This window comes from Aspergillus uvarum (genome assembly GCF_003184745.1).
Source record: "Aspergillus uvarum CBS 121591 unplaced genomic scaffold BO82scaffold_16, whole genome shotgun sequence".
Lineage (NCBI taxonomy): Eukaryota > Fungi > Ascomycota > Eurotiomycetes > Eurotiales > Aspergillaceae > Aspergillus > Aspergillus uvarum.
The window spans coordinates 64,068-88,495 of record NW_020291313.1 but is presented as its reverse complement, the minus strand read 5'-3'; the positions used below and the strand labels follow the sequence as shown (position 1 = coordinate 88,495).

General features: G+C 50.3%; 9 protein-coding genes across 9 annotated transcripts in view; 3 read left to right on the top strand and 6 right to left on the bottom strand.

Annotated features, from left to right (window-relative positions):
• The window catches only part of BO82DRAFT_40537 (putative integral ER membrane protein Scs2), a 1,992-nt gene extending 1,047 nt beyond the window's left edge, over nucleotides 1–945 (bottom strand). Inside the window, exons 1-6 of the mRNA XM_025639484.1 lie at nucleotides 808–945; nucleotides 554–721; nucleotides 412–482; nucleotides 325–347; nucleotides 195–253; nucleotides 13–128 (exon numbers count right to left, since the gene is read on the bottom strand). Of these exons, the coding sequence (XP_025493623.1) occupies nucleotides 13–128; nucleotides 195–253; nucleotides 325–347; nucleotides 412–482; nucleotides 554–593 (309 nt within the window). The 5' untranslated portion in view covers nucleotides 594–721; nucleotides 808–945. The remainder of the gene's footprint in view (nucleotides 1–12; nucleotides 129–194; nucleotides 254–324; nucleotides 348–411; nucleotides 483–553; nucleotides 722–807) is intronic.
• Nucleotides 946–2,718: 1,773 nt separating this feature from the next.
• On the top strand, nucleotides 2,719–4,204 carry BO82DRAFT_331789 (UBX domain protein; the record flags this gene model as incomplete). Its single annotated transcript, XM_025633158.1, has 3 exons — nucleotides 2,719–2,800; nucleotides 2,870–3,201; nucleotides 3,258–4,204. The coding sequence occupies 3 exons, from the start codon at nucleotides 2,719–2,721 to the stop codon at nucleotides 3,762–3,764; spliced, it is 921 nt and encodes a 306-aa protein (XP_025493622.1). The 3' UTR covers nucleotides 3,765–4,204.
• A 27-nt stretch (nucleotides 4,205–4,231) lies between these two features.
• On the top strand, nucleotides 4,232–6,584 carry BO82DRAFT_352830 (RAD52 DNA repair protein RADC). The gene is made up of 6 exons (XM_025634801.1): nucleotides 4,232–4,302; nucleotides 4,362–4,662; nucleotides 4,745–4,831; nucleotides 4,896–5,075; nucleotides 5,137–5,314; nucleotides 5,378–6,584. The coding sequence occupies exons 1-6, from the start codon at nucleotides 4,295–4,297 to the stop codon at nucleotides 6,520–6,522; spliced, it is 1,899 nt and encodes a 632-aa protein (XP_025493621.1). The 5' UTR covers nucleotides 4,232–4,294; the 3' UTR covers nucleotides 6,523–6,584.
• A 156-nt stretch (nucleotides 6,585–6,740) lies between these two features.
• On the bottom strand, nucleotides 6,741–9,858 carry BO82DRAFT_411518 (uncharacterized protein; the record flags this gene model as incomplete). The annotated part of the gene is made up of 5 exons (XM_025639795.1): nucleotides 6,741–7,219; nucleotides 7,288–9,023; nucleotides 9,297–9,498; nucleotides 9,566–9,734; nucleotides 9,817–9,858. The coding sequence occupies 5 exons, from the start codon at nucleotides 9,856–9,858 to the stop codon at nucleotides 6,960–6,962; spliced, it is 2,409 nt and encodes an 802-aa protein (XP_025493620.1). The 3' UTR covers nucleotides 6,741–6,959.
• A 696-nt stretch (nucleotides 9,859–10,554) lies between these two features.
• On the bottom strand, nucleotides 10,555–12,635 carry BO82DRAFT_306541 (putative amino acid transporter). Its single transcript, XM_025632255.1, has 6 exons — nucleotides 11,741–12,635; nucleotides 11,531–11,690; nucleotides 11,468–11,479; nucleotides 11,213–11,417; nucleotides 10,799–11,157; nucleotides 10,555–10,737 (listed from the first exon to the last, which is right to left on the bottom strand). Exons 1-6 carry the CDS (start codon nucleotides 12,626–12,628, stop codon nucleotides 10,706–10,708), a joined length of 1,656 nt encoding a protein of 551 aa, XP_025493619.1. The 5' UTR covers nucleotides 12,629–12,635; the 3' UTR covers nucleotides 10,555–10,705.
• A 1,363-nt stretch (nucleotides 12,636–13,998) lies between these two features.
• On the bottom strand, nucleotides 13,999–16,947 carry yphA (tyrosine phosphatase family protein; the record flags this gene model as incomplete). The annotated part of the gene is made up of 5 exons (XM_025637914.1): nucleotides 16,434–16,947; nucleotides 16,194–16,350; nucleotides 15,952–16,147; nucleotides 15,729–15,899; nucleotides 13,999–14,106 (listed from the first exon to the last, which is right to left on the bottom strand). The coding sequence occupies exons 1-5, from the start codon at nucleotides 16,486–16,488 to the stop codon at nucleotides 13,999–14,001; spliced, it is 687 nt and encodes a 228-aa protein (XP_025493618.1). The 5' UTR covers nucleotides 16,489–16,947.
• Nucleotides 16,948–17,245: 298 nt separating this feature from the next.
• Nucleotides 17,246–19,214, bottom strand: BO82DRAFT_352824 (3'-5'-exodeoxyribonuclease). Its single transcript, XM_025634800.1, has 6 exons — nucleotides 18,967–19,214; nucleotides 18,708–18,885; nucleotides 18,460–18,637; nucleotides 17,916–18,406; nucleotides 17,672–17,862; nucleotides 17,246–17,590 (listed from the first exon to the last, which is right to left on the bottom strand). The coding sequence occupies exons 2-6, from the start codon at nucleotides 18,741–18,743 to the stop codon at nucleotides 17,539–17,541; spliced, it is 948 nt and encodes a 315-aa protein (XP_025493617.1). The 5' UTR covers nucleotides 18,744–18,885; nucleotides 18,967–19,214; the 3' UTR covers nucleotides 17,246–17,538.
• Nucleotides 19,215–20,184: 970 nt separating this feature from the next.
• Nucleotides 20,185–22,093, top strand: BO82DRAFT_331772 (FMN-dependent alpha-hydroxy acid dehydrogenase). The gene is made up of 4 exons (XM_025633157.1): nucleotides 20,185–20,382; nucleotides 20,449–20,954; nucleotides 21,012–21,681; nucleotides 21,743–22,093. The coding sequence occupies exons 1-4, from the start codon at nucleotides 20,250–20,252 to the stop codon at nucleotides 21,907–21,909; spliced, it is 1,476 nt and encodes a 491-aa protein (XP_025493616.1). The 5' UTR covers nucleotides 20,185–20,249; the 3' UTR covers nucleotides 21,910–22,093.
• A 328-nt stretch (nucleotides 22,094–22,421) lies between these two features.
• BO82DRAFT_306528 (zinc-dependent alcohol dehydrogenase) lies at nucleotides 22,422–24,223 on the bottom strand. The gene is made up of 9 exons (XM_025632254.1): nucleotides 23,922–24,223; nucleotides 23,794–23,845; nucleotides 23,640–23,721; nucleotides 23,556–23,577; nucleotides 23,405–23,485; nucleotides 23,245–23,338; nucleotides 23,129–23,179; nucleotides 22,768–23,024; nucleotides 22,422–22,694 (listed from the first exon to the last, which is right to left on the bottom strand). The coding sequence occupies exons 1-9, from the start codon at nucleotides 24,151–24,153 to the stop codon at nucleotides 22,513–22,515; spliced, it is 1,053 nt and encodes a 350-aa protein (XP_025493615.1). The 5' UTR covers nucleotides 24,154–24,223; the 3' UTR covers nucleotides 22,422–22,512.
• Nucleotides 24,224–24,428: the final 205 nt, after the last annotated feature.

Genomic DNA, 24,428 nt, shown 5'->3' with positions numbered 1-24,428 from the left:
CGGAAAACCAACAATCGAGGTAACATTGGCGAACTCCATATCACGAGTAACCGCGACTGTCTGAACGAGAAACTTGTCCTTGCACTTGGCATCGAGCGCAGGCTCCTCCTTCATGGCCTGCAACAGAACTATCGCAATTGTCAGGTATTAAGCCGAGTCAAGGGGTTTTGAAAAGGGAGCCCAGTGAGACCGACCTTGAACATCGACATGTTTGCCAGGATCTATCCGACCCGAGTTGGGACGAACGCAGTAGCTGGCCCTCAGTCAGTTGTGATTCAAACGTATCGGTTACTCAGGTGTGTTGAGGAGGGACTGGCCACGTACTGCTTAGGGGCGGTGGTTTTGACCTAGTATACGCGAGCTTGTTAGTTTGCTCGTCATTATTTAATCCGATTCGGCTTGTATACATACCTTGAAGACGACGGGCTCCGCACTCTCGTTCTTCAGGTGCAACATCTGACACACCTCACGGTTAAAGGGACCTGGAACCGGTAAGCGGGGCGGCCCCTGGTTGATATAGAAGCTCGACCAGGGGAAGGGGAATATTGCTCACGCTGAAAGCCCAGCTCCGGGGGATCGAGAATGATAGACATAGCGAATACGCAGCGTCGAAGTCGTTCGAGCGGGAGAAGGGGGTTGCGCGGATAAGGAGTGGTGTAGGTACCAAGGAACGGCGGAACAGAGCGGCGGGAGAGTCTTCCTGTCTACAGGAGGGAGAGCGCTAGAGTGAGTGACAAAGAGAATCAGCACAAGGTTAGAGTAAGCCAACGGAGTGCGTAGAACTGGCTGGAGAGAATGTGTAAATACCTGACAAAGAGAATATTAAGAAGATAAATATCTGAGCAAGATAGACACAAGGCGAAGGTCAAGCCAACTCAAGGACGGGGCGAATATATGTTTAGGCGCAATTGGAATCGGGGGAAGAGTGAGGAGAGGCTGGAATAGTCCGAGTAGTAGTAATGATGGATGTGTTGGACTCGGCATCGCAGCTGCTGGTTGGGCCGGAGGGGCTGACTCAGCACGGCCACGGAGGTCCAGGTCAGGTGATGTCATCAAGGCGTTTGACATCATGTTTCAGGCATTATTCGTGGCCAGTACCTGCATTCTAGGCAGACAAACTAATCGCTGTACTAGACATATACAGTATTCAGTCACGGTACATCCTGAGTTGAGTCACATACTCGCGCACCGCAATGCTCATGGCCTGTTGCGATCGGACATTTTGGACAGATCTACTCCGTACCGGCTCCATCATTTATCGGCCACGCCTGTCTGGGTCCATAGATTCGGGATCCACTGCTTGACGTCGTCTAAAAATACCAAAGTCTCCGTACATCGTACGGATACTCACTACCAATTGACCTAGACCTAATTGTGACTACTAGACCGGTCCCCGAGTTCCCACTCTCATATCTCATCCTGTCAATCGAAACAGGCCAATATCTTGCATGCATTGTTGATCTTCCACCACCCCGCAAAGGACAATATAGCGCAGCCCATCGCACGCGACGGGTTTACCACGCCTTGATCCTTCAAGCATGATCATCTCTGGAATGTGCAGTTTCACCTTCATACTACGTCGGCTCTCGAATCTTACAAGCCAAGGTAACGAGGAACGGCCCCGTAAGAGGTAGGTGGTCTTCTGATGACAATCAGCTACACACACCGATTCTTTTCGGGCCTGCTATGAAGCATCACTATTGGTTTGGGGCGACTCACCGCTAGATACATGAGACGATCTACAGAGTACCTAGTACTACCGGCTACAACGTGTACTCAGCTAGAGCGCAGCTGGTAGGCAGGACTACGACTCTTGCGCTCGGTCCTAGCAGTCAAACGTGGCCGAGGAGAGAACAGACATAGACAAAGCCAGAGAAGCCGAAGGCCCTGATTTGAGAAAAGAGTCCGCTCAACCGTCTCGGAGTACCGGTCCAGGATCCAGGTGTAATGAAACAAGCCACAATACTCTGGTGTCAACAGCGTGTTCTAACTGGATGGGACTTCGAACGGGATTCGACCTGCTTCGAATGACCAATCTTGGGACATCTTTATCCTACGTTTGCAGAACATGCACCTAAGTGATTCATTGAGTGAGTAATCAACTTCGCAGAAGTTCTGATACTCAATAGTACTCACTCATCGACTGTAATGATAAGTCATTGCGGCTTTTCTTTCTCTCTTCGCAGGCGAGATTGATCTATAGAAGTAGAATTCTCACGCAGGTTGCGTAGATTGCAGTTGTGCCCCAAGCAGAAATGCCAAACCACCAAGATTTTACAGGCTGCTTGACGAGCAAAATGGGTGTTCCTCTAAGGTGCGAACCACCTATAGTCAAAGACTATCGACTGACAGAGCCCAGACCGTGGGCCTAGGAACGAAGCTGGGACTGGCTCAACTTTCGAGCTTAGCTGGCGGGTCATCCCGCAGTTGATTGATTGTTCCTCCGCTCCGCTCTCGAGCTTGTCGGTACGTCACCCGCACCCTCAGTGTTGACCTCCCTTCATCCACCTCATCCACCTTTTGAACCGAAATCTTGTATTTCATTGCTTCTCCTTCTCGTTGTATTGAGTGGAATAAAACCTCGTGATACATTTCCACCTGCCTGTCACTGTGCCCAGCCCAAACCCCCGCCTTCATTACCCCGCCTTTGGGTCTCCCTCTCGCTACATTCGAATTTATCGCTTCGATCAGCAATAATCGCACCCACCCCGTGCGACCATGGCCTCTGACCTAGACCAGCTCATTGAGATGGGCTTTGACAAGGAACGAGCAGAGCTTGCTGTCGCCAAAGGCACCGGACGTACGGTTTTTCCCATCTGGCCCTCTGCTGCCGCCGACTGCTGACGTGCTTTATCTTTCACCACTGCAGTGCAGGGTTCTCTAGAATGGCTCGAAAAGAATCAAGACAAATCGCTCGATGAGATCAAGGAAGACGAGGAGACTGAAGGTCCTGCACTCGCGCCTGGTGAAGAGGCTCGCAGTCTAGTCTGCAACGAGTGTGGAAAGAAATTCCGGAGCCACGCCCAAGCTGAATTTCACGCCTCGAAATCTCAACATACTGACTTCTCGGAGTCAACGGAGGAGCTTGCGCCACTGACTGACGAGCAACGGCAAGCTAGACTTCAGGAGCTCAGAGAGAGGCTAGCGGCCAAGCGAGCGGTGCAGTCAGAGCAGGATAAGGTTGACCAGAAGAGGAACGAGGTACGCGGACTACTGTCCTTGCCAGACTTATGATTCAAACTAACCAGGTCCACCAGGAAATCCGGCGGAAAGCTAACAAGGATTCACAAGACGTCAAGGAGGAGCTGGAGAGGAAACAAAGGCTGAAGGAAGCGGAACAAAAGAAGAAGGACAAGCTGGCAGAGATCGAAGCTAAACAGCGGGTCAAGGCCAGGATTGAGGCGGACAAGCAAGAGCGCCGCCTCCGGGCCGAGCGAGAGAAAGCCGAGCGAGCTGGCGTAGCACCTCCTGCGCAACCGGCCCCAGCCCCAGCAGCCACGACATCCGGCCCGGTAGCCTCGAAGCCTGCATCGGCCTACACGGAAACACGTCTGCGGTTCCAAACGCCCAAAGGCAATATCATGAAGACGGTTCCAGTGACAAGCACTCTGTTTGAGGTGGCCGCAGCTCTCAAGCAGGAGGATGGAGTCGAAGTGCAGAGCTTCGTTCAGAACTTCCCTCGCAAAGTTTTCAATGCGGAGTTTTTCGGCGAATCCCTGAAGGATTTGGGGCTTATCCCAAGCGCAAGTCTTGTGATTCAGTGATTTGATGAATTTCATTCTGATTTATTTCTCTTGCTACCTAAATACTCTGATAGAAACATACGTTGAAGAAAGGAGAGACATGTGGAATCAAATGACGCCAAAGTGACAATAGTAATCTGGCTGCATCGGAGTTATAGAATGGCAAAGCGGAAGGCTGCCTAATGCTGCCTGCCTCTATAAGTAATCGATATTGCTTCTCCTTCAAAATCAAACCGAACAAGCGGCCACGTTGACTCAATTCGGCCACGCTGCAAGCTGTCGAACCTTCTCTGTTCAGTAGCATTCACCCACCCTCAATCAGCAACTGATAGCACATGATTGTTAGCATTAATTGACACCTTCCATTGTTATCTGCGTTGCGATTATCATCACGTGACATCGCGATTAAGCCGTGTCGGCCTCCGTCGCGCCTCGACACGTCGGGGGCAACAGCATCATTTGATCCTTTCCATCAGTCATTACAGGCTTAGCAGATGACTGTTGCTCGATGAAGTACCTCAGTAACGCGTTTATCAGAACTTAACTTTGCTATGCCCGCGTAAGTGTTCTTATACCTGTCAAGCCGCAACGAAGCCAACACTGACCGCGCGTCTTTAGTGTTGGCGACCAGCACCGGGGCGGCCCAGCGACCATCACGATGCCCAATTCAAGCGGGAGTCTCTCCGCCAACCCATTCGAAGAACCACAACGACGTATCAGCGAATACACCGCGCAGGAGATCGCGACCCTGCAAGCCCGTCTCGACAAGAAGTTGGGACCCGAATATATCTCGTCGAGGCCTGGTGCTGCGGGACAGCGCGTACATTATCTGTCGGCTGACAAATGTATCAATCTTGCGAATGAGGTCTTCGGGTTCAACGGATGGTCGAGCTCGATTCAGAACATTCAGATCGACTTTGTATGCCGCTCTTCAGAATTTTGCCCTTGGCCACAGGTGGGTGTTGGTCTCTGAACAATTGCTAATCCGTTCCGATCAATAGGTCGAAGAGAGTCAAAACACCGGTAAAATCAGCTTGGGTCTCTCGGTGATAGTGAGAGTCACCTTGAAGGATGGCACTTATCATGAGGTATGCTCTTGAGGATCGGGATAAGTCGATCAAGAACGGATTCTAAGACAAGGAACAATACCAGGACATTGGGTACGGCCACATTGAGAACTGCAAGGGCAAGGCAGCTGCCTTCGAAAAGGCAAAGAAAGAAGGCACCACAGATGCGCTCAAGCGTGCTCTGCGGAACTTCGGTAATGTCCTGGGCAACTGTATCTACGACAAGGATTATGTTTCAAAGGTCACCAAAGTGAAAGCTGCGCCGGTATGCGATGGCCCCTCACGACGGAAATATCGCCGCTGCTGACTTTCTTCTTCGACTTCAGGCCAGATGGGATGTTGATGAGCTACATCGTCATCCAGACTTTGTGCCTATCAAGAAAGAACCTGTGCACCCCAAACCGTCACCAGAAGACGATGATCTACCGCCGCGTCCAGCGGCGATCGCAAAGCGGCCCAACTTTGATGATTCAATGGCCTTCGACGGCGATGGCGAGTTTGGAAGTACGCAGCTATCATGCTCAATCACTTGCCCGAAAGCTGATCACTAACATTATCGCGCGCCAGGTGATCTCTTTGACGAAGCTGATTTCGGCGTCGCCGAGACCGGCAACCCAGACGAGGTTGTGCTAGGACCCGAATCACAGCGGGCGCAGCAACCACCAACGCCACTCAACACTCATCAGCGGCCTTTTCACAACAACAACAACAACAACAACAACAATAACTACCGGGGACCCATCAGACCGAACTCGGCGATGGTAACGCCATCCAAGCCTCCAGCCCCCAGACAGTACCCTGCTCCACAGCCGTTCAACGGACGTCCCAATCCTCCCGCAACTGGCGATCAACAGAGGCCCGTGCTCCCTACAGGGCCCCGACCAAATTTCCAGAATGGAAGAATGATCCCCCCTCCATCCGTGCCCACAGCAGCATCACCAGCACCAGCACTAGCATACGGCAACGCAGGCGGTAACAACAGCACAGGCGGTAACAACAGCACAATGTCCGTCCCCATCAAACGCGAACCCGGCATCCCATCGACGATGACGACAAGAATCCCCGAATCCCTTCCGCTGGGGACCCCGTCCGCCTCCTTCTTCTCCGCGCGAGCCGTCGATCTCCTCCGTGACAACCCGCACGGCGGGATATCCGCCGCGGCGCCGGCGTTCGACCCGCACGCGGAGAGTCCGTCCATCCGTAAGACCGCCGGTTTCGACCACAGCACTAGCAAGCCCATCTCCAAACCCATGCTGCCCGGGGGCAACAACGCATCGCCCGCGGCCGGTGGCAATCCCGCCGCCACCGCAGTGCGGGACTTCATCAACCCGTCGCAGGATATGCACCGGAAGATCGGGGCGCCCGGGAGCAATAACGTCGGCAGCCCCATGATGAATCGAGGCCCGTCGACGTCGTCCTATCGACCCCTGACCCGCCCAAACCTCGATCCTCGGAATAATGGGACCGCAGCGCCGCCGAACCGTCCACTCCCTAACGGCAGCGGGCCAGTGGCTCAGAATGTCAACGGGAAACGGCCTCCCTTGTCGGATATGACCAATGCTCAGGCCTCGGGTGACAGCGGGTCTGCTCCGGGAGCTGGGGTCATGGATCTGAAAAGACCGCGGGTGAGTCAAGGCGGAACGCCTCAAGTTCCACCCCAGCAGCAGCAGCAGCAACCGCAGCAACCACCACAGCAACAACACCAGCCGTAACAGTAGCAGTGGACCTTTCTCATGTACTCTATAGATAGAGGACAAATTCTTTAATGACACGCGATTATTACTCGGACTAGGCAAATTTTTATGGATTACTGGCGTTACAGGTCACAGGAATGAAATGACTGGTTTGTTTGATGAAATCTGCTCACTGGCCAGTTTGCTTTGGATTTACAAACAAAATAACTTTTCTAGTCCTCCCATAAAGGCTTTGCACATCACTAGAAATAGACAATTAAGTAATTGCTGTAAGATGTGGCAGCATCGAAACAAATGTAGCTTGCGTGTTCACCATCTGAAGATTTGTTTTGGGGGTTAAGAAAGACAGGGATATCACGCGGATAGACCTCAGCGCCACTTCATGCAGGCATGAGGTGAGTGTAACTCCGCTAACGGTACAGACCTTATGTAGCGATGGTGTGGTTGCGAGAAGCTCAGCGTAGAGGCTTGTCGAGGGCAGGCGTCGCATACCTGGAGCCATCCAGTCCTCTCAAGGGAGTTCGAGATGCTGGGGACCTGTTCTCTGAAATTCTGGGGGCGTGCATAGATCTCTGTAGTGCAGGGGAGGCTGAGATCGCGTTCGTCTGCGAAAGAAGTGGAGATGTCAAATTCGGTTTGACGGGAGTAGAAGCCGGAGTTATTGGACCGAATCGCCCTTCAAATGCTGGGACCTTCACATCCTCCAGGACGGAAGCTGAGAGCAAGTGCGAACATCAGCAATACTGCCCGAGGCTCGAAAAATAAGAAAGACTAATAACTTACCGTTGTCAGGCCGATTTCCAGACCTCCCGGGGAGTAGATGCTCGCCGTACAAATGGACGGCCTTGGAGATACAAGACTCCTGAAGCTCCTGCACAGTGGTTACTGGCTCAGCTGCGCTGCTTACTGGAGGGTAAAGCTTGTTTGGCTCAGATGGCGGCGCAGTGCCCTTGAGGCGTGTCTGGAGAACAGAACGGTGGGTCTGTGACTTATGTGCAAGGGGTGTCAAGGGATCTTCCACACCCAAGGCTGCATTAGACGTCACATCAACTGCGAGCACCGAGGCATTCTCAAGTGGGATATGAGCATGAGCTTTATGGTTCTCCTGACATGTATGACAATTGTGATAACCGGGCTTAGGCTCAGATTTGGGCTCGGGTTTGGGCTCGGGGCTGGACTCTTCTCTTCCTCTCTCGAACATTTCATTAGAATATCGGCGCCCTGCTTCTGACAAACAGAGAATTTCAACTTCTTTGCGAAGCTCTTCGATGTCGCGCGCAACCGCCTGCTTCTTCTCAGTACCGGTCATGGTCTCAGTGGCGTTCATAAGTCGATCAAGAATAGCGGTAAACTTAGTCGGTGTTGATGAAGCCTCACTAGAGGTCGAGTCTCTTTGAGTAGGAGACCGTGTACTGCCCTGCCGAAATATCAACCCCTCTAGATCTTGACAGGAAGGGCTCATTACAGCTGTAGCAGCAGGATCCTGTTCAGCCGAATCATCCTCGGGTGAAGGAGAACCATCAAGATCAAGAAGCTCGCCACAAGCCACCGCCGGTGGTGCTTTCTTCTCGGTTCCTTCATCAACAAGGTTCGTAAGTGGTTTAATCTTCTTGGGCGTGACCGGGACATCTGCATTCGGTTTGAAAGTTGGCTCGCTAGGAGGCAATTTGACGACCACCTTGTTTACTGGAATTGTCTCCATTGCAGTGCCTTGCGTCTCTGGTACCCGATTGGCTTTGTTACCCGGTTGACATGGAGGCTTGCCACAAGGCTTGGCTGCTAGCTTCTTAGGCAGAGGCCCTTCATCCCGCTGTAATGGCGTAGTTGTGGGTTTAAGCAATTGCGGATTTGGAGTCGGGCGTGTTTGTGCAGCAGCCTGTGATTGCACAGACGTGTTATTGGACCTCACCGGGTGGTCCTTGCTAAGGTTGAAAGCAGCAGGAACATTTTTCATTGTCGCTGTGACAGGGAGCACAGTATCCTTGGGTGGTGTCTGGTTCGCCTTCAGCATCGCAGTCGACGGTGTCTGTCTTAGGTTCTTCACGGCGTCAACAGCCGAAACCATTTTCTGAGGATTGACTTGGGTTGTATTGTTCGTGGAAGAAGGTGTCCTTTTGCTTGAATCCCTTGCTCTGTCAGGTTCCGGAAGTGATGGCATTTTGAGAGATTGTTGACTCGACGTGTTATATGCCGTAGACCGGGGCCTTTGAGCAGGAGCTCGAGGCGCTTGAGCTTGGGGAGTAAGCGACTTCCCGGGAGGTATTTGACTCAGGGCTCTAGTCACGGTAGGAGACCGTTGGCTTGGGCCATGATCTACTGCAAGAGCAGGTTGCGTGAGGCGAGATAAAACTTGGCTTGGTATTTCCTTCGCAGGAGGCAATTGGCTGGGCTTTGGACTACTACCGTTAGACATTTCCAGTGCAACAGGGGAGTTTATGCGAGCAGTCTTCGTGTTGACTAGACCCTGAACAGCAGCCATAAATTCTTCAGGGGCGCTGATTTTCGTGGAATAGTCAACCCTGGAGACAGGGGTCAGATGGCTTTTGGAGCAAAAAGAAGGTAGCTTACATGGGTCTTCGAACTTTGGTTAGTGGGTTAGGGATCGGCTTTCGAGCACCTAGCGAAGGTAAATGAGCAGTGAAGACGGGTTCGGATAGGAGTAGACCTCACGAGTCTGTTTCTGATCTATTTTGGAAGCATGATTGCCGGATTTCGAGACACCTCCTTGACCGAGAACTCTATCTCGTGCATCAGCTTCCGATGGTGGTAAGGGTTCTGGTGAGTTGACTTACTTCGATACGCTTGGCTTCCTCTGACGACCTCGAGTCCCTGCTACGCCACCACCACGCCCACGACTCATGCCTCCCCTAACTGGAGCAAAGTCATGTGGCCTCGAATGCAACAAAGCGGCAAGCCCAAGACGATGACTCTGGCCATCAAGAAGACTGTCAAGATTTTCAAGGTCTGCAGTATCACCTATTGTCTTATGGATATCTGTGAAATCGAATTAGCAAAGAAACAGAACCACAGACCGGGCGAGGAGCACTGGGTATGCACTTACTCGACCAATCCGCGAGCTGGGCCTTGTTCTTCTGCGCCATGAGCTGGGCTTTCGTTCCGGGTTGGTTGGACTCTCTGCTTGCTTCTATGGTTTCCATACCCACACTGAGCACTCGTCGTGGGCCATCTTTGGTTGAAATGAATTCTCGTCTGGCCGTGCCGAGATCATCCTAGAAGGAGGTGAATCACGTTAGTAGCTGCGGGCAATTGAACGAAAGATGGAGGTAGAAGTCTTTGGAACACACAACCTACCATTTGGAGCATCTTCAGGCGTTCAGCAGCATTTTGATCCATGGTTTATGACGGGTTAGGATCCCCAGGTAGGCTTCAGAGAGAGACAATGAGATACTGTGAGGGTGCTGAGTGTCAGGAAAACAGATGCAAAGTAGCGACAGTTGACAACAGGATAGATTTGAGGACGAGTCCAGGTAATCGAGACACACTAGAACCAGCTAAAGCAACTTGCAGCAGTCGTTGATGAAGTAGGAGTGAAGAGGTGAAAAGGGAAAAGGAAAAGCATGAGACCTGCACTTCATACATTCAACTCTACCGAGTTCAGGAAACAAAGTCAGTCTCTCCTCTTGGAAGTAGTTTGAATGATGAAGTAGCGAGAAGGATAGAATTGGACTACATGCGAAAACAGATGTTGAAGAGGACAGTGGTGGGGTCAGAAGGCAGGGAGTAGAAACAGGGAGCGGAAACTGTCAAATGCGTTACCATGCAAACGCGCACAACATCGCAGATACAGGCTAGCAAATGACATTCACCTTTAGAACCCAGACCATGTAGCAAGCTGCCCCCTTTGTTCCTCTTGCTGCCTCCACTGATCTTGATCATGAATCAGAGACTGTTTCTAGGAGAAAATCAGTATGCGAAAGACGATAGTATACTGAAAGACCATATTGTCCCTACACAAAATCTGGATACCTGTGTTCCTCCCAGAAGAGAGTTTGCTTCACTTGAGTCCATGGAGCTCCTTCTCAGAGCCCTGGACAGAATGGTTCACCTTGATCATACACTTCTCTATGTACATAATTTGTGAATGAGGATTGAATAAAGTCTATCAGTTATATATCAGTTATACGACATCAGTGAAGAAGAAACAAGGTTGCAAGATCTAATTCCCCTCATAGTACCTTGCCTAGGCAGCACAGGTAGCTGCACCACCTTCGTCTATAGATATGGCGAAGCTAGTTAGCAGGATGCATGTTAGTCGGGTGAGCAGTGAACGTACTACTTATCATTTTCGCAACAGCTTGCAGCAGACTAACTGCCATCACGATTACCCCGAAAACAATGCATAGATAGGCTGGTATCTTAGCTTTCCGAGAGGCATTGCTAAGCTTGATGTAGCATAAGGGAGGGAAAATATAGGCCAGTGCTGCTGCGCTCGTTGCGCCGATCAACTCGAAGACTGCCCCCAAGTCACAAGTGATCAGAGCCATAGCAACCGCAGTAACAACAAGTGCAGAGGTGAAGATTAAGTGCCGATTCATGTTGAAGGGTTCATCGGGAAAGTAATAGGTCGTCATGACCGATCGACATACGAATGCCTCCAACGGAAGAGTTGTGAGCATGTTCAAGCCGAAGCATCTAGCAAAAGTCAGCCCAGAGATACCTCAGTACATTGAGGCAAGAAAGATCTTACAGTCGTGCTATATTGATCAGAATGTTGTCTGATGGGAAATTGTTGAGTACATTGCCTTGTGTCTGCGAGCCAAAGAATAGAAACCCGGAAACACCCATGGCTAGGCAGGTCAGAAGCGAGACTGCTGTAGAGTAATGTGTCACTTTCGCGAAGCGGTCTAGTGTCGGCTTTTTTAATGAGCCATAGATAAGGAGGCTGTTATGGTCTTCCAAGCTATTAGTACCAAGGTAATGTGGCCTGGGTGACATGACCTACGGCAAACAAATGCTGTGGACCGTTAGTACAGTGATACAATTTGAATCTGGAACGCGATCGTACCGAATGATATAACCCCAACAGCCTGAAAAAAGCCCGAATTGACAAACAGTAGACTTTTCACATCGCCGCGCGACTCGGAGGGCACTCTGAAGCCCTGGGTGATGACAGCAACCACGATGACGACCATGCTGATCAAGGCTAATGCAGACGCTTTTGCTAACTATGAACTCGTGAGTCTTTGAGTGCTGCAAAGGCATTTTTATGTCGAACCTTAGCAATGTCCCGGTACAAAGACAGTGGATATGAGATTCCTAGGACCAGAAGCACGATAATGGCCCGTCTGTCAGTCAAGAGCCACAAGAATGACATATCTCTTAGCGAAGGAAACAAGGCTCCCAAGACGTGAGGTATCGTATCCCCGACAATGATGCAGAACGCGATCATGCCACCAAAAGCGAAAGCCCACTGCGCAACGGAGATGGCGATAAGTCCGCTTCTGCCAAAGCAATGTTGCATGGTCGCCTGGAACGAGTCCGCCCCGCTCAACTTGGAGTTGACCACTATAAGTCGAATCGTCCAGTCTACTGCGACTGTCAGTCCGACGAGCAGCACCAGCCCCATCACCAAACCTGCCTGGCGAAGTGCGTAAGGTTGTCCTATTATGCCTGCTCCAATGATACTGTTGGCCATATTCATGAAAGCCATGCGCATCCCGCTCCTTGGGCGAGCACTTTCCAGGTGTACTTCCGGGAAGAATTCATCGGACGTTGCGAGGGTGACACTGGGGGCCTCGATATCCGTCAACAAAGGGACCATCTGGCGCCGCTGGCCGTCGCCGTGGCCGTAGTCTTCTTCTTCGAGCCATGAGATATCGTCTGAGTCGCGGGTGTGATGTTCCGAGCGACGCTCTTCGTCCGTTTCCTCCTCCAGGTCGAAGCGAACGCGGTTCATGGTACGAGGGGTGCGTCGTTGTCCTTCTGGGACCGGCTGGGATATAGAGGAGTGATGCGGCTGTCCGCTGCTGCGGGTCGCGCTGGCGGGATTCGCATGGTTTGGAGTTTCGTGGTCCTCGACGGGTGAAAGAAGGGGCTGGGAATCCAGCCCATTGGGGCTATCTTTGTCCGCCAGGAAATGATCTTCACCTTCATCCCTGGGCATCGCTGATTGTTGGACTCCTGAATTCGAGATTCCTCGATGCGGAGGATGTCTAGGGGCCAGATAATCAAATCCCCTGCACGTGATTCTCTTATCGATAAGCAGCTCTAAAAATAAAAATGATTGTCAACAAGCTACGTAGCTGGGCATTGAGGGACTGTCTAGTTGTGTAAAAAGATTATTGGCCGACTTCATCCAATCTTGCGTAGTAATCTGTAACATCTAGAGTTTTCAAGAATTGAGAATGCTTGCTTGAGCGGTGCTCACGTGGCACAAAAGGATTTCTCACCTTTAGCTGCCAGTGTGTAGTCTCGATTCACTTATCGTGTTGGTGCCTCGGCAGCCAAGTCTATGATGTAATCCGAAGCACAGGAACAAAGCTATGGATTATCTTTCAATGTTTATTTGGAATAAGACGCAAATACAGAGTACAGAACGTGTAATCTCGTGGCTTCGGATACAAGCAATAAATATACACTTCTGGGCAGTCGGGTGTTGCTGTACTGAGGCACTGACATATTTTGCCAGTGTTTGCTTAATTTCACCATGCATCTACTACTAGTATCCTCGTCAAAACATCAACTATGTATAAGCTTGAACCAAAACAATATCCAATCACTAATTCATTCCACATCAGACAAACCAATATGAAAGCAACAATAGACCTAGGCAGAGCCGATTTCCATTCCTCGGACTCAACCTTGACTCTCACAATGGATGTATCCATACTCATACAGTCCCACAGGAGACCCCAAAGGGCCGCACGCGATATGCCCCTCATACATCTAATGACCATGGGAAGGGCTTGGGTGGCTGAAGCACCAGAGATCAAACTGAACTTATTCATCAATGCTCATAACGTACCCAATGTCACCGTCTCCACTTTTGTGCCAGTTGTTGGGGAGATGCTCTGCAATGCAAAGGTATTCGCAGTAACATGCTCCTCACAGGATGGCTCTGATATGTTGCTAATACAACCCTCGCTCTCAGCTCTGGAAAGAGTTAGGCTTGGCCATCATGTACAAAAGCTGCGAATATCTCGATCAGAAAGCCCCTCCGAGCTTTCAATTAGCCTTCGGAATTGGAAGGTCGCTCACACAGCCTGCTCTCTTGCCAACAGTGAGACGCAGAATTCCAAAGGCTTTGCAGGCACCAGGAAAGCTCATACCTCCGCCGTACATCAAGACTATTAGGATATCCACGATCAATATAACCCTAGATTTTATGTCCACATACCCCCAAATGCAGCTATATCCTCCTGCGCTGATCATGGCGAGTTACGGGGAAACGGCATGGAAAGCACCGGGTCCCGAATTTGAAGAACTGGAGCTAAAATCCACTCTCCAGTCTTCGCAGCTCAATAAAGAAGACAATCACGAATCCTCCGATACCAGGGATTTTGCAGAAGAGCTTGCAGATATGGATAACAGCCCGGATAGCACCATCCTCTCAAGCCCTCCCACAGAACCAGCAGTTAGAAGCTGCGACGCCAGCCACCAAGCATTACATCGTCTGCTCCGCGCAGGCATGAGCTACTTGCTCGTTGGCAACAGTCCTGAGCAAGCGCAAACAGAGCCAGAACCAGAGACTGGACAACTGCAAAGTCTTCCAAGAATGGCGCCGTCGGTCTTTAGCCTTGGATACAATGAAGTAATCTGCTTTCCTGAGGTACTCATAGTCTTAAGGTTACTGATCATGTTGCAGGAAATGAGTCAGCGTTCGCTGCTTATCACATCGCTCGTCAAGTCCCTGACATCCATGTTAAAGCTGCATATGAATCATTCTTTGCAACAGATTATCGACAGTGTGAAGACCGCGTACATACCGGACGATTTCTCATTGACAGCAGTAGATATGGGCGACATTCTTCATTCGGCATTCTGGGCTCTCGCTCAAAAGCAACTCTACAAAGAAGAAGCCTCACAAAAGCTGAGCCGAATGGACGAGTTTGAGCCTAGAATTCTGGACGAATCACAAGCTTATGAATCTCTCCTAATGACTGATCCAATGGAAGAGATACCGAACTGGTTCAACCACACTACTACCGAAGAGATTGACAGGAGTTCTGAGTACTACTTGGGCACTGAGGATTATTTCGAGCTTGATTGCACATCCCAGACGAACTCTCTCTTATCAGTTGATGAGAACTTTACACGTTCTGTCAATGAGAGCTTATGGGGCCCAATACATGATAGTCAAACAACAGCAATGGGTTTATTAGAACTAGACATCGCGAGTCAACTGCCTTGTCCAGAATTTCCAGCACTCATATCCGACATCGAAGATCTTGAAGAAGGCGATGACATGATGTATGAGATTCTATGATCTCAGCTGCTGAGTTTGAACACCATTGAGAATCGCTCATGGTATGGTATAGTATGGTATATGTCTGTCAACAGACCAATCAAAGAACCAAAGACACAGAAATGACTATTAGAGGTACTCAGAAGGATTGGCTTAGACATCTTAGCTCGCAATTGTCCATCAATGTGGATTACTGTCTACATCAGTGTACTATGACCTACAACTAGTCTTTTTCCAGGTCTATTGTCTTTCTGCGATTCGCTTCTCTTGATCTCTGACAAGAATTTTGACACACATCCCTGCCATTCACCCATCCACAATATTGGAATCACATGGGTAACTAAATAATGACTGGGTATATCGTGCATTCAATCCTTCCAGAAGCAGTCAAATAGATGGAGCTCCCAGACATCGCGGAGCGCTGCGGAGTTTGGGCGGCTCTCTCTGGATACACAAGCCTTTTCATCGATGGCCAGTGTTTTAATCAAAAGAGTAGACTTTGATGCAGAACGAGGGGCGACAAGAGATAGGTGGTGTGATTCATCAGCTGGCTTCGTGGCCAAGATTGCAATGACATTGACCTAGCTGAGAATCTCCGTTGTCAGACCACCGACTACTCGCGGTGGCAGACATACCACAGATGATAAGAAAGAACGGCGTGGGTTCCATCGACGTAGGATTATCAAGTCACGTATATTTTGCCTAGAGAGGGCAGAAGCCGACCCGAGGATGAGGCCTGATCCTTGGCATTCTCTTCGGATAATGCCTTCGGCTGACTGGCAGACTGCCACATTTGCACGCCAGAGACTTGTGCCAGGCTAGAGAGCTGGGAGACATCAAATGCCATGATGAAGTTCTGATCCAGCGGCCTTGACTTAGGGAAAGAATATGTCTGATACTCAGCAAGCACATCTTCGATGCGCCAACCTTGAATCTTGCGGAAGCAGGCGACCACACAGCCGGTACGATGCTGCACCGATGCCGATTAGCCAAGCTCGTACAGAACACCAAGTAAACCTTACTTTTCCCTTGTTGCAGTGGACAAGGATAGGGTGATTGGCCTTGTCGAGCAAGACTTCCAATACCTGACAGATAACGTAGTCTGGAGACTTGACTGCAGGATCCTTGTTGGGTTCGACAAGGATACGAACGTGCACGATCCCCATTTCCTTGAGAAAGCTCATGTGCTCTGGTGTATAAGGCTCGTCTACCAAAGTGCTGAGGGGTGGTGAGCAGGGATCAGATACACGAGTGGCCCACATACACTATAGTCCGAAGGCCAAGCTTTTTGAGCGCAGAGAAGCTCCATGGTTGCGGGAAAGCAGATCGATAGACACCTTTAACAACCTCTCCAAAATTCTCAGGGAACTCTGACGGCATGAACTCATTTCCCATCGAGGATTCCCTGCGACGCACTGATTCTGTGAAGGTCAGTGGAACTTGAACAATGCCGATAGGAGTGCGAACATGACCGATGTTCCCACAAAAAAGACAAACAACCCACCATAAACACTCTGGAGAGAACTGTTGGAGCTTTGAGCAGTTAATGGAGACGTCATTGTGATAGAATGCCGGTGCCCTGCCGCTGTCTGCGTCGAAGTCCTGAAAAGCGAATGGATAAGAGAGCTCAGGAGGCACTATGAATAGATACAATGCCAATGAAGAGCTGAGTTTGAGAGAGAGAAAGAGAGATAGACAGATCCGATGCACCACGAAAGAAGGATTCTCATGCAAGATCTGACTAGACAGCGACAGCGCGTGATCTGCGAAGAGAGAGGTTGGTGATAGACTCGAAGGGTCTAACCCACAAGCTTCAAGCCAACATGATTTTAGGAAAAGAAGACATCATGCCGATATGGGGGACCAAGTTTAGGCAGGTCAAAAGGCTAGGTCTGAAGTCTCGGGGTTGTTGTTCTTGGGAGAGTTGGAGAAGAAGGAGAAGAAGAAGACTACATTCACGTCGAAAGGTAAACAAGGAAAGAGACAAGAGTAAGGGTGGCGGTGCGACTACAGGTACAGTACAGGGCGGTGAGCCAGGAAAAACCAAAGTCTCATCAGAAAGTAAGCCGACGCAAATCATACCAAGCAACCATCCATTAAGGCAAGGCACATGTGGCAAATCTCCAAGTGCTGTGCAGTGAATGTACGTACATGGACTAGTTGAGGTCTCGAGGGGCAAAAAATTGAGTATGTTGGCCTCACTCCCACGTTGCCTGTTCCACCGGGCACTTACTGTATGGGAAAATGACATGGCTCATATTTATCTATCATGCCACCACAAGAGAGGTTCGGCAATAGTCAGCTAATTTGGACACCCGCTGAGCTGATCTAGTATTCCGTCAGATAGCTCTGACTGGTGTTGGATCAGACGAGGACCCTGGTTCGCAGTGGTAGTTTGGTCCGAACACCACCGATCCAGGGTTTCATGATGAGGCAACAAAGAATCAGGGACGGTACTCTTATCGACACAGTTCATGTAGGTTTCATTGATAATATTTTCCCACAAACTGCCTCGCCTCTTCTAATTCTATGGGTCTAGTACTGATGGTTGCGGAACGGTGTTTTCTCCCGAGTCGAGCAACGGCCTGGTAAGGTATCTTGACCAGAATTTATGGCGTAACAACACCAAGCCCAAACATCCTGGTTGAGTTGTTCCATGCGCTGCTCATTTAATCAATATTTTCAGTATTCCATGTCACACTGGAACGCGAGAAGAGGGTGATAGAAAGAAACTGGACTTACGCTTCACAGACTTCCTCGACAGTAATGCCTTTTACCTTGGCGATGACATGCGCAACGTGGGCGATTGCTGCGGGCTCGTTGCGACCCTTTACCATAAGCCCCTTCTGCCATTTCTCCTTCTTCACTGCCTTGGGAAGCGGAGGGGCTCCGTCGAGATACTTTGCAGATGCATGAGAGGGACGGATTTCACACTGAACAGTAAATGTCAATCAAAGGGCTGAGAAATCCTAGGTAACACACATACCCAAGGACCATCGGTCTCAATCTGAAGCCGTTCAAGTGGTAGGGCCTTGACCACTTCCAGGTTCTCCTCCGTTTTCAGACTGCAGCCGTTCACACCAACATCGAGACCTAGGGCAACCATTCGGTTCATCTCGTCAAGTGTTCCAGTAAAACTGTGCACGAGGCCTTTCTTCGGGAGCTTTTCGAGGCGAGGCGCCAGAAGACGTTCGAAATCTTCGCTGGCAGCTCTGGAATGAAGAAAAAGAGGCAGTTGAACCTCCACCGCCAAATCCAATTGCGCTTCGAAATATTTCAGCTGGGGCTCCTTTGCGCTTAAGAAAAGTCGATCGTAATCTAGACCAAATTCTCCAAAGGCGACAGCTTGCCCCGATGCTTTGGCCTCTAGCACTAGAGCCCTAAGCTCCTCGAGCATTTTTGCAGGTCCGCCAGGATATTCATCAAAGAGTTTCGCCTGACAAGGGTGAACCCCAACCGTAGCATAGCAGAACCCCGCTGCAGAGGTTGTCAGGTTGCGTACAGATGAGAGTAAATTGGGACGAACGTACGATACTTCTGTGCAATCTCTAAAGCCCGCCGCGACTCCTCCAAGTCGGAGCCTGTCACCATAAATTTCTCGCAACCCACATCTTGAGCTCGCTGAACAATGTCATCCATGTCATTGTCGTGAACTTGCTTCCCATGGTAATTACCCATGAAGACAGGGTCACTGAGGTTGATTCCGATCTAGAGTGGCCATCAGCGAGTGCACAATACACAAGGACGTCTTTTGCATATTCGCAATGAGATTACCGACATCAACATATCGGATTGGTTTGCTTGAGTCGCCCATGTTTGCTGAAGTCGAGAATCTGTTGTGGTATACGATATCTCTTCTCTTCAATGCACAAGAGCTGGAGATAGTATGCAGATTTGTGGAAGATCCACCAGAAGCTGCTGCATTCGAGTAAGTCTCACGGCTCCATCTGAAGGTCCTGGGACAGACCGGGAATGAGTCAGACCTCGACCACATTTATGCAGCAAGGCTATTATTCTGAGTCACGACTGGGACATACCTAATTTGCTACAAATATTTCGGTGCGGCTGACAGAGACGTGGTCGCCAGCAATCTATAGCGGCAGCGGTGCTAGCTCCTATTGCTCCGAGGCTCCAAAGATTTTTACTGATCCCAGATAATCTGAACAGATTGTCTACACCAAGAGCATGCATCAGAAAAATCCAGAACACTGCTCTTTGTTATAGCCGCAGATGCTCTGGTATGGTCAGCAGTGACTCGGCGGTTCAATCTCGAGGTATCAGGGACTTTTGTGCCTGACTTAATTCGGCCGGTAAGCATCTTTAGGTAGAACGAGGAACCGGGTTAAGCGTCGGTGCCTCAGGCTAGAGCCAATCGTCTGGTCAGTCACGTGGCATATCATACATACTATGTAGCTCCAACGAGAGCACCCTGCCTTGACCGCACTGTTTCAACTTTACCTAGTACATGCATCACACTAGTTATCACTTAATACGTCACGTTCGAAATAGCCAGGGGACGCCATGGCTCAATCCCTGTCCAGGGCAAAGGGTCAAGTCTCGTCATAGCTGGGAACTCAAAGCCATCTGCTGACCCTACGCCTCAATCTAGTAAATTCGACTAACTAACAGACTTTGGAGAGAAAATATCCTCCTCCTGGTAACATACTGTCCAAGTACTCATACCTGGTCCCTAGCGCCGTCAAATTATGAGAAACGCCCTGCATGCTGACGTAGTTTGTAGCCTGAGGTTTCCACCGAAAAGCGGAAAGATCTCCGCATGCCGGAGCAGCCCTCCCTCGGCCATGCTCCGTGCTTGTTGGTCGTCCCTGGATCTATACATAGCACTGTATTCCGTACAACAGATAAGAAATGTACACTACGGGACAGTGCAGACATCGTCACTCTTCATGATGTCTACCTTCTCAATGTCTAAGAGGCACAATGTCTCATGGCCATTCTAACTTGACGCTAAACTCGGCCGGTAGTGCAGACGGTAGGAACAGATGTACAAGCGAACGTGGCTGATCATTCCTTCTCGGCTTTTGCTATGCGGTTTCCCATGCGGCTAAGGGTGTTCCGCATTGATGTTACCCCGAACCATGCGGATCTACCGATCTGGGGATTTATTACTACTGGTGGGGTCCCCTCTCTGGATGTTCACCCTTCGTTTATCCTCAAAGAACTTGAGTTGCAAATATATTGGAATGCAACACAGTGGTAGTTACAACCACCACACTCTTCTCCCTGATCATCGGCGCCCGGCTATCCAGTATATCGGTTTGTGGCTTTCTGTCTGGCCTTGCTTGACGGTGAGGAGAAAATGGCGGTCAAGAAACTCTTGTCTACAGAGCAGATCTCTCAGCACAGTTCACCCGATAACTGCTGGATTGTTGTTGACAGCCAGGTATGGGACATGACAGATTTCTTAGAAGAGCACCCAGGCGGCCCAACAGGTAATTGAGTCCAGAATTGCCGGAATGTTTTGAGGACTCCCGTAAATGACCGTTCCAACTCTACAGTTATCCTAAAGCACGCGGGTCGTGATGCTACCAAAGCATATTCAGAGGTGCATGCCTCGAGTTTAATCAAGACGAAGCTGCCGGCAGAGAGGCATATGGGTGTCCTGGATGAGTCCACAATCAACGATGAATGGTTGAAGCCACCACCCACTGCCAGCCCGCAGATGGTTCTCCAAAACGAAAAGCCACCATTGCACACCTTGATCAACTCCCATGATTTCGAGGTGGTGGCATCTTCAACGGCCAGCAAGAAAACATGGGCATTCTACTCCAGCGCCTCGACTGATTTGATAACACGAAACGCCAACAAATCGTGCTTTGACCGCATCTGGCTTCGGCCACGAGTACTGAGGAATGTGCGGTCTGTCAACACGAGAACCAAGTTCCTTGGGCTTGAGACGAGCCTCCCATTATTCGTTAGTCCGGCGGCCATGGCCAAGCTCATTCATCCAGATGGAGAGCTTGCTATTGCGAGGGCCTGCGAGAGCAAGGGGGTCTTTCAGGGAGTAAGTCAGACCATCCTTTACCATCCCGTGGCTGGTTTCTAATGAGAGCTACTGTAGGTGTCTAATAACTCATCGTATACTCTCGAGGAGATTCAAGAGGCTGCGCCGTCAGCGCCCCTTTTCTTCCAATTATACGTTAACCGCGACCGGGAGAAGTCAGCTTCGCTTCTCCATCAATGCTCTGCCAATCCGAACGTTAAGGGGATCTTTGTGACTGTCGACGCGGCCTGGCCCGGTAAAAGGGAGGCGGATGAGCGTGTCAAGGCGGACGAGGATCTGACCGTTCCCATGGCACCTTCGAAAGCGAAGAATGACAAGAAGGGCGGCGGTCTCGGCCGTGTCATGGCCGGTTTCATTGATCCGGGTCTGACATGGGAGGACTTGACATGGGTGCGGCAGCATACTCACCTGCCCGTGTGCCTGAAAGGCGTGATGTCTGCGGATGATGCCATCCTGGCCATGGAGGCCGGCCTTGATGGGATTCTTCTGAGCAATCACGGAGGCCGGAATCTAGACACCAGCCCACCCTCCATCATCACTCTGCTCGAACTCCACAAGCGGTGTCCGGAGATCTTCGACAAGATGGAAGTTTACGTTGACAGTGGTATTCGTCGCGGAACCGATATCATTAAGGCAATCTGTCTGGGAGCAACCGCCGTGGGCATGGGGCGGAGCGTGCTTTTCGCCGCCAATTATGGCCAGGAGGGCGTTGAGCATCTGATCGATAGTAAGTGTCGCTTGCTGCTCCGCTGGATATGTGACCCGGATGCTAATCTCATTATCTGCAGTAATGAAGGATGAGCTCGAGACTGCAATGCGCAACGTTGGAATTACTAGCCTGGATGAAGCAGGCCCACATCTCGTCAATACAGCAGACATCGACCATCTCGTCCCTAGTTCCGCCTCCCACCCATATGCACGTAAAGTTGCAAAAGGACGACACTCGAGACTATGAAGCTATATTTAGGTCTGATATGGTTCGGTATGTCAAGGTACAAGATAGATGTTCTTGTTTCATCGGTTTGGTGACGGTTTACTGTGAGGCACTAGGATCAACTGTGATGATATCTCTTATGGGTTGACCGTTCAAAGTCCTATTAGCTACGATGTATATGATCAGATCTATTATTCTATCCGCTAAGTTGATTCATTCGAGGTTGCTACACTGTTCAGCAGGCCACTCATTCGAGCCGACATAAGCATCTCCAAGAGCCTGAGCAAATACGGCGCTTGCTATCTTCGTAGTTTCACATATTGCGCTACTAGAAACCTCGAATTCCACGCGCATCTGGCTGTAAATCTAGCTTAGGGGAAGCATGCCGGCGTTTGGGAGTAATTTTATAACATGGTTCGAAGCTGGTTACCTTCGAACCAAGTCAGTTCGTTTCTGTTCAATCACCCACGCAGCAAGAACATCACCACCACTACCACCACCACCACCAAGAGGTCAAGATAAGTGTTTCAAGCACCATTTCCATGTCCAAATTGCCTAATTAGCATAACAGGCTACATATCTCGTAAACACATCACAACTCTCCGAAAGTACGCCGCAATCCTCTCAAGGAATCCGCACAACAGCTCTCCCATCGATTTCCGAGCGTCCCAGCCGATCCAGGACGTCATCAATGTCATCCAACTCATACGTCTCAATATGCGCCTTCACATCTCCCGCTACAGCCAGCTCCATCAACTCATCCATTTCCTTCGCGGTGCCAGCCGAGTTGCCGACAATCGTGAGCCCTAACAGACGTTTTGAATATCAGTCGCTGCCTAGCTTTCTCCACATATATTCCCAAGACATCCCTTCCCTTACCTTTAACAATCATATCAAATGGGGTCGCCGGGAGTCGAAACGGCGCGTTCGGAATACCCACGCACACCAAGACCCCCAGCCTACGAAGCAGGCTCATACTTTGGACGTACGCCTGCTCGCTGTTGGCGGTACAGATCACGGCGTGCGCGCCTAGGCCTGACGTCAAGGCCTTGACGCTGTGCTCGATGTCGTCAACCTTGTAGTCGAGGAAATTGGTGGCTCCGAGGGAGAGGCAGAGCTGTCTTTTCTTTTCGCCGCTGGAGATATCAGGAGGCAGGGAGGCTTCATGTCAGCGGGTTTCGTTGGAATAGTCGTTCTCTTTGGGCAACGAAGGGCTTGTGCATGGTACAGAGGTATTTACCTATCGATCGCAATAACTTTCAGGCCCTTTTTGACGGCGATTTGAATGCCCCTATTGTGGCGAAGGTTCAGCAAATGCTGCCTGAAATCCGGGTATAGCACGGTGATAGAGCTCACATATGGCCTAAACCGCCGCCTGCTCCGGGGATCACGATCCAGTCTCCGGGTCGAGTCTTCGTCTTCATTATCGAAGAGTACATGGCAATTCCAGCTAACAGGTCATAAGAGGATCGTCAATGACGCATGCCACAGAAGGAGAAAGACAAGAGAGACATACCACACAAAAGGGGAGCAGCGACGTCTGGCTCCAGGTTCGGAGGGATTATGGTGACATGATTTGCAGGGCTGACAATGTATTCTTTCCTCATATCGCTCCGGTCAGCTAGACCGCACGTGTCTGATTGAATTGGGGTTCGTCGGTTACTCACGTTGAAAAGTCCCCGGAATATTCTTGGTCATGGCATCAGCTCCAGACACATCGTCCCCAAACCAACAACGTTATGGAAACCTACCGCTCCAGCGTTCTTTTGGTATGGGCATGCCGTGTTATTGATGGCGCATATCTCGCATTCCAAGCAGGTACTGTACAGCCAGCTGAAGACGCCGTTTGTTCGTCGTTAGCTCTCATCACAAATCCTAGATATACTGAAGGGCCGATGTGCGAACCGTATCCCTACTCTCCTTCCTAACCAGACTTGCTCGTCAAGCCCACTACCCACTATGCCGCATGCCAGTCAGCGAACTGACTTGACTGTCTAGAAGCTGATGGCATTAAAAGGGAGTCAAATACTTACCTTTGACCACCTTCCCCACGCCTTCATGGCCCGCCACATCGGTTAACATGGGCGTCTCCCCGCGCACACTGTGCACATCTGAGTGGCATACCCCCGAGTATTCCAGCTTCACAAGAATCTGTCCCTCCGTTGGCGATGGCACGGGGTGATCGTGTCGGATTTGGAGGCGCGCGGTAGGGGAAGCCCCGGTTGGGGGAATGAGGGCTGCTGTTTGGCTTGATGGGATGCTCATCGTACTGGATCCGTAGCGGTTTATGTTGTAAGGTATCTTTTCTTGAATTTAGTGACTGGCTGCAAGGGAGAAGTCAGTTTGTGAATAATTATCGATGGGTTATTGCGGGGTACCTCAAATATATAGATTGGAGGTTTCGATGCTTAGTGCGGGGAAGAGAGGAGCTTATCGGACAATGGAGAATATGGTATATGCGGCGCTTGAGCTGTAGTAAGGATAACAGAGTTCCTATACGCTATTTAAAGACGGTTCATTTCGAATTTTCGGACTTGGTC